General features: G+C 42.5%; 1 protein-coding gene and 1 pseudogene across 1 annotated transcript; one reads left to right on the forward strand and one right to left on the reverse strand.

Annotated features, from left to right (window-relative positions):
• Nucleotides 1–1,287: 1,287 nt before the first annotated feature.
• On the reverse strand, nt 1,288–5,298 carry LOC139533273 (GTPase IMAP family member 9-like; annotated as a pseudogene).
• Nucleotides 5,299–6,822: 1,524 nt separating this feature from the next.
• LOC139533274 (PAX-interacting protein 1-like) lies at nt 6,823–12,449 on the forward strand. Its single transcript, XM_071331343.1, has 5 exons — nt 6,823–6,831; nt 7,093–7,137; nt 7,572–9,017; nt 10,074–10,324; nt 12,422–12,449. Exons 1-5 carry the CDS (start codon nt 6,823–6,825, stop codon nt 12,447–12,449), a joined length of 1,779 nt encoding a protein of 592 aa, XP_071187444.1.
• The last annotated feature ends 272 nt before the right edge of the window (nt 12,450–12,721 follow it).

The following is a 12,721-nucleotide window of genomic DNA, read 5'->3' on the forward strand; positions in this document are numbered from 1 at the left end:
TAGAGAATGAGTGCTAAAACTGTTGCCTGTAGTAAAGAGCAGTGCTCTATGATAAACTGCATCTAACGCTTTAACGAAGTGGCTGATGTGTTCATATAGATGATGTCACCATAGTCTAGGACCGATAGGAACATCCACTGAATAATCTGCCTCCTACTTTTTATCGAGAGGCAGGACCTATTTCTATAGAATAATCATTTTTATTCTCAGCTTCTTATTAACTAACTTGTCAATATGCTTTCTAAAGACAGTTTTTCATCTATCCAGATGCCCAGATATTTGTAATCAGGGACACGATCAATATGGACACCATCCAAAGTACATATGCTTCAATCATTAGAGTGATTTTTATGCTATGAGACAATGTGTATGTAGGGTAATTAACAAACCATAACCATAATTCCAATGATTTTCATACACTATGCTTACAATCATTTTATTTACAGAACTTCACATAACAGAGATCAACTTAGTTGTATTTAGTAAATGCACATAAACGTTGTTGTACTGATTAATGTCTCCTGTTAATAAAGCATGTTAATGACAATTTTTAGGAATGTTTTTGAAATAATAATGTATTATAATTTTTTTTTTTTTGCTCAGTATGACTGGGCGGGCCTGTCTCCACAATAATCAATGGCTATATATTAGTACTTTAAGTCCAAAAATGGATGTACCAATCCCAGATTTCCCCTTTAACATCTAAGCTATACATAGTTTGTTTACAAAGAAAATTATAAAACGTTATATTTTGGGTTATGATGGGGTGAGCGTTTTACTAAGAGTAGGAAGTCACAAGTTATTAATGTGAATAATTATTGGATACCATTCATTTAAATGACCAATGAAAGTAGTAACTATTGCAGATTGCATGAACATAAATTAAGTGTGCACTTGAAATTAAACTATATTCAGGCATTTTAAAGTACATTATTGATATATTTTTTGTTAATTATCAACATATAATGTACATGAAAATTACAACATGCTGGTTTCATGTTAATTAATACAGAAGGTTACTTATAATGTCCTTTTACATTTCTATTTATATATTATTCATAATACAATTTAAGTAAATATAAATATAAAAAACATGCAGACTTATTAAAAAGAAAAATGTAAGAGAGAGAGAAGTTTCTTAATTTCATTATTAATCCAGTACATATGATTTTCATACTACTATTCTGATGAAGAGCTGAAAGATGATTTAATATTTCACACCAGTGGCCATTATTACAGAATGTATCCCTCAAAGAGAGGTGATAGCCACAGGTATGCCTAATATTCCTATTTCTTCTCATCCTGATTGAGAACGGTTTGAAACAGAATAACTCTATTCTGCAGTTCATGAAGGAAGGAGAAGTCATATTTTTGGACCTCTGCCAATTCCCTTGCAATTCTTTGCTGGTTAATCTTTCTCTCTGCCTCTTGAAACATTTCATTCGTGTAGTACCCTCCTCCATTCCCTGCCACCATGTCATCACTATTCTTGATTAGCTCAACAACTTGACTTCTATTCCCATCTGCATTGTTGAAAACATGGAATCTGCCACCATAACGTTGAATCACTTCTCTGAGCTTGACATGACCCTTAAGTACATAGTTTTGTATTGTTTGACCACGTAATTCATCACCACGAGTGAACAGTACAATCACGTACTTGGTAGCCTCTTCTCCAAAGAGTTGCTTGAGGGCTTCAACTGAATTCTGCTCCTCTTTGGTGAATCTGCCCACCTGGATCACCAGCAGGAAGACGTGAGGACCAGGAGATGACACCTGAATACACTTCACTATCTCCTTTTTTACATCCTCTGAATTTTTCTCTGTGTCTAAAATCCCTGGTGTATCCACCACATGTATCCAGCGGTTACCATACACTTTCTCTTTCTCACATGTCTCAGTCAGAGTTAGCACTGGGACATGACTTAAATTGTGCCTTTCCCAGAAGGGTGTTTCGCACAGCACTTTTCTCCACTCCAGTTTTTCCAATCATCACAATTCTCAGGTCTTCACCTGCAAAGATGATAAAATAAAAAGGAATATACATTTTTGTATTATAAAAAAAAAAACTTTAAACCAATTGCTGATTTTGATTTAAAACAATTGTATTATGCAATATCAACAATGGTGTATCAAAAAGCACAATTAAATGTATATTTATTGTATTTAAAGCACTTCATTTGTGTTCCTCAAGCAGGCTTATCTTAAACCTATACGCAATCAAGCAATATCAATTGTTGGCTACCAGGAAATTATAATTGTCACGTTCCTGACCTGTTTTCTCTTGTTTTGTATGTGTTTAGTTGGTCAGGACGTGAGCTGGGTGGGAATTCTATGTTGTGTGTCTAGTTTTATCTGTTTCTATGTCAGCCTAGTGTGGGTTCTCAATCAGAGGCAGATGGTAGTCGTTGTCTCTGATTGAGACTCATATATAGGAGGCTTGTTTTGTGTTGGGATTTTGTGGGTGTTTGTTTCCTGTCTCTGTGTTTGTGTTCTGCACCAGATAGGACTGTCTCGACTTTCACATTTGTTGTTTTTGTATTGTTGTAAGTGTTTCACCGTTTATGTTCAATTAAACATGTTGAACACTAACCGCGCTGCATTTTGGTCCTCTCCTTCATCTCAGGAAGAAAGTCGTTACAGAAACACCCACCAAACCCGGACCAAGCAGCGTGGCAACGGGCAGCAGCAACAGCAGCAGCAGTACAAGGAGGAATGGACATGGGAGGAGATTCTGGACGGAGAAGGACCCTGGGCAGAGCCAGAGGAGTGTCGTCGTCCCAAAGCGGAGCTGGAGGCATCAAAAGCAGAGAGGCGGCATTATGAGGCGCTTGCAAGGCAGAGTGGCTGGAAACCCGAGAGGCTCACCCAAAAATTTCTTGGGGGGGGGGGGGGCTAAAGGGGAGTGTGGCGAAGCCGGGTTGGATACCTGAGCCAACTCCCCGGGCTTACCGTGGAGTGAGAGGGCGTCGTACTGGTCAGACACCGTGTTATGCGGTAAAGCGCACGGTGTCCCCAGTACGCGTGCTTAGCCCCGTGCGGGCTATTCCACCTTGCCGCACTGGTAGGGCTAGGTTGGGCATCGAGCCGGGTGCCATGAAGCCGGCCCAACATATCTGGCCTCCAGTACGTCTCCTCGGGCCGGCGTACATGGCACCAGCCTTACAGGTGGTGTCCCCGGTTCGCCTGCATATCCCAGTGCGGGCTATTCCACCTCGCCGCACTGGCAGGGCTACGGGGACCATTCAACCTGGTAAGGTTGGAGAGGCTCGGTGCTCAAGAGCGCGTGTCCTCCTTCACGGTCCGGTATATCCGGCGCCACCTTCCCGCCCCAGCCCAGTACCACCAGTGCCTACACCACGCACCAGGCTTCCAGTGCATCTCCAGAGCCCTGTTCCTCCTCCCCGCACTCGCCCTGAGGTGCGTGCCCTCAGCCCGGTACCTCCAGTTCCGGCACCACGCATCAGGCCTATAGTGCGTCTCAGCCGGCCAGAGTCTGCCGTCTGCCCAGCGGCGTCTGAACTGCCCGTCTGCCCAGCGGCGTCTGAACTGTCCGTCTGCCCAACGCCGTCAGAGCTGGCCGTCTGAGCCATACGTCTCCCCAGCGCCGTCTGAGCCATACGTCTCCCCAGCGCCGTCTGAGCCATACGTCTGCCCAGCGCCGTCTGAGCCATCCGTCTGCCCAGCGCCATCTGAGCCATCTGTCTGCCCAGCGCCATTAGAGTCATCCGTCTGCCACGAGCCATTAGAGCCGCCCGTCTGTCCCGAGCCATTAGAGCCGCCCGTCAGTCAGGAGCCGCTAGAGCCGTCCGTCAGTCAGGAGCTGCCAGAGACGCCAGCCAGTCAGGAGCTGCCAGAGACGCCAGCCAGTCATGAGCTGCCCTACAGTCATGAGCTGCCCTACAGTCATGAGCTGCCCTACAGTCATGAGCTGCCCTCCAGTCATGAGCTGCCCTCCAGTCATGAGCTGCCCTCCAGTCATGAGCTGCCCTCCAGTCATGAGCTGCCCTCCAGTCATGAGCTGCCCTCCAGTCATGAGCTGCCCTCCAGTCATGAGCTGCCTTCCAGTCATGAGCTGCCTTCCAGTCATGAGCTGCCTTCCAGTCATGAGCTGCCTTCCAGTCATGAGCTGCCTTCCAGTCATGAGCTGCCTTCCAGTCATGAGCTGCCTTCCAGTCATGAGCTGCCTTCCAGTCATGAGCTGCCACTAGTCCGGAGTTGTCCCTCTGTCCTGAGCTACCTCTCTGTCCTGAGCTACCTCTTTGTCCTGAACTACCTCTCTGTCCTGAGTTGTCTCCTCTATTGTAGAGGGGAGTTGGTGAAGGTTCCTGGACCATGGTCGGGGGCGAGGGTCGCCACTCAAGGGACGCTAAGGAGGTGGACAAAGACAATGGTGGAGTGTTGCCCTCGTCCACCGCCGGAGCCGCCACCGCGGACAGATGCCCACCCAGACCCTCCCCTTGAGTTTTTAGGGGTGCGCCCGGAGTTCGCACCTTGAGGGGGGGGTTCTGTCACGTTCCTGACCTGTTTTCTCTTGTTTTGTATGTGTTTAGTTGGTCAGGACGTGAGCTGGGTGGGAATTCTATGTTGTGTGTCTAGTTTGTCTGTTTCTATGTCAGCCTAGTGTGGGTTCTCAATCAGAGGCAGATGGTAGTCGTTGTCTCTGATTGAGACTCATATATAGGAGGCTTGTTTTGTGTTGGGATTTTGTGGGTGTTTGTTTCCTGTCTCTGTGTTTGTGTTCTGCACCAGATAGGACTGTCTCGACTTTCACATTTGTTGTTTTTGTATTGTTGTAAGTGTTTCACCGTTTATGTTCAATTAAACATGTTGAACACTAACCGCGCTGCATTTTGGTCCTCTCCTTCATCTCAGGAAGAAAGTCGTTACAATAATTAACTGTCATCTGGACAGAATTGGAAAATAGCAGGCTAGGACTGGTATTTAATCCTGCAGATTTCTGCACTGCTTTTTCAGAAGTGATTTTGATTTGCACAGCAACGTTTCCCACGTCTTGATCTAGATAATGGCAGTCCTGTTACATGCCCTCGATGGCTTCAAGGGTCACAGGACTACCGAATATTATGTCCGGTATCAACTCTCTGTACCTGGACGACGTTATGCTAATCAGATGCACTTCTTAAATACAGTGTGGAAAAACTATTCAGCAATAAGTCTAAACCACAAAACTAAGTAAGATACAGTAATTATTTTAATTATTTTTTTAATTTTTCAGTTTTACAATATATTCTGAAGTACTTGATTCTCACCTGCAGGGATAGAGGATCCAGCATCCATGGTGTCTTTGATTTAGTCGAAAATTAGTTTAGAGAAGCTGTGTGTTCTTATTCATATACTTAGCTCTCTGAACCAACCCACAAACATCTTTGCTCACTCACTATAAAAGGAAGATGCACAACTCCTTGACAGACCAATTATTGAAGACCTCCCTATCACTTCACTCATGCATTGGTATCTGTGGCAAATTCTGCAAAGCAAGACAAGGAAATGACAAGGAAATGGCTGCTTCTTGATTCTGAAATCTGATTAAATGATAAGACAATTTTCATTTGAGTTGTCCTACTGTGACAAAAATATATACTTTGTTTAAATGTTTAAAACCTTTCAATCATAAAAACCTGACAATTGTGTACACTTTGAACAGAGGTTGTGCATTTAATATTCTAGAAGGAACACTGCCTCAAAGTTTACATTTGGTTGATGCCCTTTCATTGAACTACTGTTCTTTATTGTTAACAAAATGGCACATGAATAACATCTGAAACTGCAAAAATATTGAAATAATCTGTTCTAAAATATTTAGCAGTTTTTTGCAAATTCTTTGATGTTATCTTAATTTGACCATGCTTCTCACGGCAGGGGTGTAATCATGCAGCAACAAGAAATGTGAATAATTATGTGGGTAGATACATTTTTTGTTAGGGCAAATCAAGTCTGACATTTTAAAGTGGAAATTGCAAACTTTGGAAGCCTTTTTAAACTTGGAATACACTACAATTTGCATTTCCTGCTGTACAGGAAAATTGTCTGTGACAACAGAGTGATCAAATTTAAGATAGGAGATCTGTATATACATGAATATGTTATTATTTCTAACAAGGTGATTTAGAAGACAAATATACCATTGTTCTGTTGGGAAGGAAAGGGGCCCGGAAGAGTTCGATAGGAGAAAATATCCTGAAGAAGAATGTCTTTACATATGATACAACAGAATGTCAGCGAGAAGAAAGCAGATCATTTGTTGTCATCAACACCCTAGACCTTTTTGAAGAAGACAGTCATACAAACCAGAACATTATTGACTGTATGGCACATTCATACCCAGGCCCTGATTTGTTCATACTTGTGATAAAAGATGGGCAATCACCAGGAGAGGTTACACATCAAGTCAAGAAGTTAAAGGCAACCTTTGGTAAACAAATGACAGCAAACATGATAGTTGTGTTAGCAGGATGTGATTACATGATGATCACAGCCCTTGAAGGTGCCAATCTAGACATCTGCAAAACCTCAGATCTGGAAACACGTTTGCACTGCGTGGGGAAGGTCGTAAATTCAGGTACACCTACAATACTTACAGTAAAGACGACATAAAATCAAGGAACAACCTTTTGGAAGAATAAAGAAAGGCCCAAGGCAAGATGTGAGTCCAAATTCTATTTATTTAAATGTTATCTATTTTCTAAAACTGTCAGGGGCACTCTAAATATTATTTGTCATGATTGTTCACTAGGTCCAGGGGGCGTCATGGACATGATGACAGAATGTTAACAGTTGGCCCTCCTACGTCTAACAATCACCATGAAAATGGTAAGCCTTTGAGTGGAGTTATAACATAGAACCAGTATATTATCGAGTTAATACGAAGCACCAATACAATATCACACTATAGACCAAGCTATAATATCAATATATTATCCAGCTATTATCTTGCACTTTGCTGGTTTTTGCATTTTTTAAGCTGATTGCTGTTTAGATCAAGTCACAAGTTTTACTGTGTTGCTCTTTGCAATATTTCAGTTACACTTGTTGTTCTGTAAAATATGATGGTGACGCCTCCCCTTATTATAGACATCAATAACAAAGGAGCTGAGTCTGCTCTACGACGTCACAATGGTAAGTTTGATATGAAATTTGACTTTTCAAGAAATAAATACAGAGAAGTGTTTCAAAAAGTATAACTTAAAAAAATATATATTCTGTTGCTGATATTTCAATTTTATTGTTCCTTATATTGTTTTATCAGATGAAAGCCATTGCAGAAATGTGAAGGATGACAACGATCACAGACATACTTTAAACATCGTGCTGCTGGGACAGACTGGCACTGGAAAGAGTGCAAGTGGCAACTTAATAATGAAAACAAACCCTTTTAAGTCTTGTGCAAGCTCTGTACCTGTTACTAGAGAGTGTCAGGTGGGACAGAGGTTAGGGTCATTGATACACCAGACTTCTATGATGAAAATATAGAACAGTCAGACAAACACCTTATGGAATGCAGAGGGCTTTGTCAGCCTTCATTATCATGTGTCTATTTACTGGTTATTCAGATTGGACGATTCACAGAGGGTGAGAGAGAGATATTAAAGAAATTGGAAAAGGGATTTGAGAGTGAAATACGAGAGAAAACCATTGTCCTCTTCACTCATGGAGAGGACCTGAAACACATGAGCATAGAAACATTCCTTGAAAAGACAGACCCTCATCTTAAAGAGGTAGTGAGGCTCTGTGAGAAGAGGCATCATGTGTTCAGGAACACTAGCACAGACCGTCATCAGGTGATAGAGCTGATGGTGAAGATCTGTAAATTACTGGGCCTTGAGCAAATGTCACAGGAGCTACAGGAGTTACAGGAGCTACAGGAGTTACAGGAGTTACAGGAGTTACAGGAGCTACAGGAGTTACAGGAGTTACAGGAGCTACAGGAGTTACAGGAGTTACAGGGGCTACAGGAGTTACAGGAGTTACAGGAGCTACAGGAGTTACAGGTGTTACAGATGTTACAGGAGCTACAGGAGTTACAGGAGTTACAGGTGTTACAGGAGTTACAGGAGCTACAGGTGTTACAGGAGTTACCGGAGCTACAGGAGCTACAGGAGCTACAGGAGTTACAGGTGTTACAGGAGCTACAGGAGCTACAGGTGTTACAGGAGCTACAGGGGCTACAGGAGTTACAGGTGTTACAGGAGCTACAGGAGTTACAGGTGTTACAGGAGCTACAGGAGCTACAGGAGTTACAGGTGTTACAGGAGCTACAGGAGCTACAGGAGTTACAGGAGCTACAGGAGCTACAGGAGTTACAGGTGTTACAGGAGCTACAGGTGTTACAGGAGTTACAGGAGCTACAGGTGTTACAGGAGCTACAGGTGTTACAGGAGTTACAGGTGTTACAGGTGTTACAGGTGTTACAGGTGTTACAGGAGTTACCGGAGCTACAGGAGCTACAGGAGTTACAGGAGTTACAGGTGTTACAGGAGCTACAGGAGTTACAGGAGTTACAGGAGCTACAGGAGTTACAGGTGTTACAGATGTTACAGGAGTTACAGATGTTACAGATGTTACAGGAGTTACAGGTGTTACAGATGTTACCGGAGCTACAGGAGCTACAGGAGCTACAGGAGTTACAGGAGTTACAGGAGCTACAGGAGTTACAGGTGTTACAGGTGTTACAGGTGTTACAGGTGTTACAGGAGTTACCGGAGCTACAGGAGCTACAGGAGTTACAGGAGCTACAGGAGTTACAGGTGTTACAGATGTTACAGGAGTTACAGATGTTACAGATGTTACAGGAGTTACAGGTGTTACAGATGTTACAGGAGTTACAGGAGTTACAGATGTTACAGGAGTTACAGATGTTACAGATGTTACAGGAGCTACAGGAGTTACAGATGTTACAGGAGCTACAGGAGTTACAGGAGTTACAGGAGTTACAGGAGTTACAGATGTTACAGATGTTACAGGAGCTACAGGAGTTACAGATGTTACAGGAGCTACAGGTGTTACAGGAGTTACAGGAGTTACAGGAGATACAGGAGTTACAGGAGTTACAGGAGTTACAGATGTTACAGATGTTACAGGAGATACAGGAGTTACAGGAGCTACAGGAGTTACAGGAGCTACAGGAGTTACAGGAGTTACAGGAGTTACAGGAGCTACAGGAGTTACAGGAGCTACAGGAGTTACAGGAGCTACAGGAGTTACAGATGTTACAGGAGTTACATATGTTACAGGAGATACAGGAGTTACAGGAGTTACAGGAGCTACAGGAGTTACAGATGTTACAGGAGTTACAGATGTTACAGGAGATACAGGAGTTACAGGAGTTACAGATGTTACAGGAGTTACAGGAGTTACAGGAGATACAGGAGTTACAGGAGTTACAGGAGTTACAGGAGTTACCGATGTTACAGATGTTACAGGAGATACAGGAGTTACAGGAGCTACAGGAGTTACAGGAGCTACAGGAGTTACAGGAGTTACAGGAGTTACAGGAGCTACAGGAGTTACAGGAGCTACAGGAGTTACAGGAGCTACAGGAGTTACAGGAGCTACAGGAGTTACAGATGTTACAGGAGTTACAGATGTTACAGGAGATACAGGAGTTACAGGAGTTACAGGAGTTACAGGAGCTACAGGAGTTACAGGAGCTACAGGAGTTACAGGAGCTACAGGAGTTACAGATGTTACAGGAGATACAGGAGTTACAGGAGTTACAGGAGCTACAGGAGTTACAGGAGCTACAGGAGTTACAGGAGCTACAGGAGTTACAGATGTTACAGGAGTTACAGATGTTACAGGAGATACAGGAGTTACAGGAGCTACAGGAGTTACAGGAGTTACAGGAGTTACAGGAGCTACAGGAGTTACAGGAGCTACAGGAGTTACAGGAGCTACAGGAGTTACAGATGTTACAGATGTTACAGGAGTTACAGATGTTACAGGAGATACAGGAGTTACAGGAGCTACAGGAGTTACAGATGTTACAGGAGTTACAGATGTTACAGGAGATACAGGAGCTACAGGAGTTACAGATGTTACAGGAGTTACAGATGTTACAGGAGCTACAGGAGTTACAGGAGTTACAGATGTTACAGGAGTTACAGATGTTACAGGAGCTACAGGAGTTACAGGAGCTACAGGAGTTACAGGAGCTACAGGAGTTACAGATGTTACAGGAGTTACAGATGTTACAGGAGCTACAGGTGTTACAGGTGTTACAGGAGTTACAGGTGTTACAGGAGTTACAGGAGTTACAGGAGTTACAGGAGCTACAGGAGTTACAGGAGCTACAGGAGTTACAGATGTTACAGGAGTTACAGATGTTACAGGAGATACAGGAGTTACAGGAGTTACAGATGTTACAGGAGTTACAGATGTTACAGGAGCTACAGGAGTTACAGGAGCTACAGGAGTTACAGATGTTACAGGAGATACAGGAGTTACAGGAGATACAGGAGCTACAGGAGTTACAGATGTTACAGGAGTTACAGATGTTACAGGAGCTACAGGAGTTACAGGAGCTACAGGAGTTACAGGAGCTACAGGAGTTACAGATGTTACAGGAGTTACAGATGTTACAGGAGCTACAGGAGTTACAGGAGCTACAGGAGTTACAGGAGCTACAGGAGTTACAGGAGTTACAGATGTTACAGGAGTTACAGATGTTACAGGAGTGGGAAAGAAAACACTCCAGTTATCCAGCTTGTAGAATTAGCTAACTTTGATGTTAACAAAAATGTATGTAACTAATGATTGTTTTAGGTCATTTTTGTACATCTTTGTGACTAATGCTTGAGCATAATTATTATAATTTGACCAATTATTGAAGACCTCCCTCTCACTTTACTCAAGCATTGGTATCTTCTCTAGCTTTTAGTTGAATCTAACTATGATTGTCTGTAGCATCCAGAGACTTGGACAACTTGGCTCATCACCTGCTTTAAACGGTCAACTCAACAGCTGCTCGGTTACCTTTTTGCTGAAATGAAGTACTAGTATTATTGTATGAGTATTTTATTAGGATACTCACCTTGGCAGCATCTACTGTACCTGGGGTCCAAACAGGAAACAAAACACAGAATATGCAGAACATAACACTACAGAATACTACACAATCTCCCGTCTCCGCCCCACGTTTCAGAAACAGGAGATAGTCCCTGCCCCATGAGCCGCTCCGGCTCGCAAAAACCAAGGCTCACGCAATGCCACCCACCCACACATTACAACACATAATAGAGTTAAAAATACAATACAAAATATTTAAAAGAGACTGCATGTGTCTCTTCACGGTCCCCGTTGTGCCGTAAGAGCCAAACCCTGTGGTTTAATGTTGTATTGATGAATACATTCTTCAAAGAGTTTTGTTTTCACTGTGTTGGTGCAGTTGCATTATAACCATTGCATAGACCAAGGTGGTAGTGGATGAGGTCTGTAAAAACAACTTAAGAGCACCTGGAAAATTGCTGTATGAATTCACTCCATTATTATTATATAGACAATGTTACTTTTTAGCTTCAAAGACTCCTGACGTTACACAAAGCAAATGCATAAACATTAATTGCCATAGGATATTGCCATAGGATCACATGATTGAATAATATTTTATATCCATGCTTTATTAATAAGCGTAGAGATTAAGGTCAGTGTTTCTAATTTCTCAGGGTTATCAAACCTTATCATCAACAAACAATGTCATATGAATTACCACCTAATAATAAAACATTTACTTACATAACAAATATATCTACTGGAATTCTTGTGTGACTAAAGATGTCAATATGAATGAATTCCTTACAGCAGGGCATGACAGTCAAAAAGCTAAATTGGTTAACATGATAAAAAATATCTGATAATAAACATTGAGATAATAATTACAATTTGCATATATTTACATATATTACATACAATTACATTTAACAAATTGTGCATTTTCAGAACTCCGGGGTAATGTTGTAATAAAATTATAAAATTATAAAATTATAAATGCACAGTGACTTCAATAAATGGAAAGAATATGAATACAATAGTATATAGACTTTCTCTATTCTGTCTGACCTGTGTTGAGTGTTCATGTAGAGAAACATAAGGCAGGCAGGGAGCGACAGGAAGGTTTCGATGTAGCGAGTAGCTCAAACTCTGTGAGGATTTTGTTTGGGAAAGGTGAACCCTAGTGGTGATTTTGTAGTGGTTGATGAGGCAGCACAGTAACAGGGCTATAGACAGCTATAATACTCCTCTGTGTTTGGGTTCTGATTAGCTCTTCCACTGACCCTTGAACAAGGGGTCAGTCCCCCCAATAGACCTCTCTCCACCTGTGGATGCACTGTCAGACTGAGGCATCATGGAGGCTTGATTGTGATCACACTGCACATCTAACGACCCGACCCTGTGTGCTTATCAGGAACATCAACCAGCAGAGCTACAGGTGAAGGATCTGTAGCAAACAAGACATGTATTTTCTTTCTGTCTTTCAGAAGTCCTCCCTCCTTCCCTCGTTCACTCCAAGCAGTGTCCTGACAGAGCGAAGATGTACCCTGGTGTCACTATGCCCTCTACAGGTGCATTAGACACACTGGTGCTGACTCACACATGCACTAGACTAGAGGACATGCTCAATTAAAAATAACTCAGTGTAAAAGAAAATACCTTTATCATACTAAAGCTCAATAAAATTCCAGACCCTCAATATAAGCCTGGAATA

The sequence above is a fragment of the Salvelinus alpinus genome, chromosome 11 (assembly GCF_045679555.1).
Source record: "Salvelinus alpinus chromosome 11, SLU_Salpinus.1, whole genome shotgun sequence".
NCBI classification, from domain to species: Eukaryota; Metazoa; Chordata; class Actinopteri; order Salmoniformes; family Salmonidae; genus Salvelinus; species Salvelinus alpinus.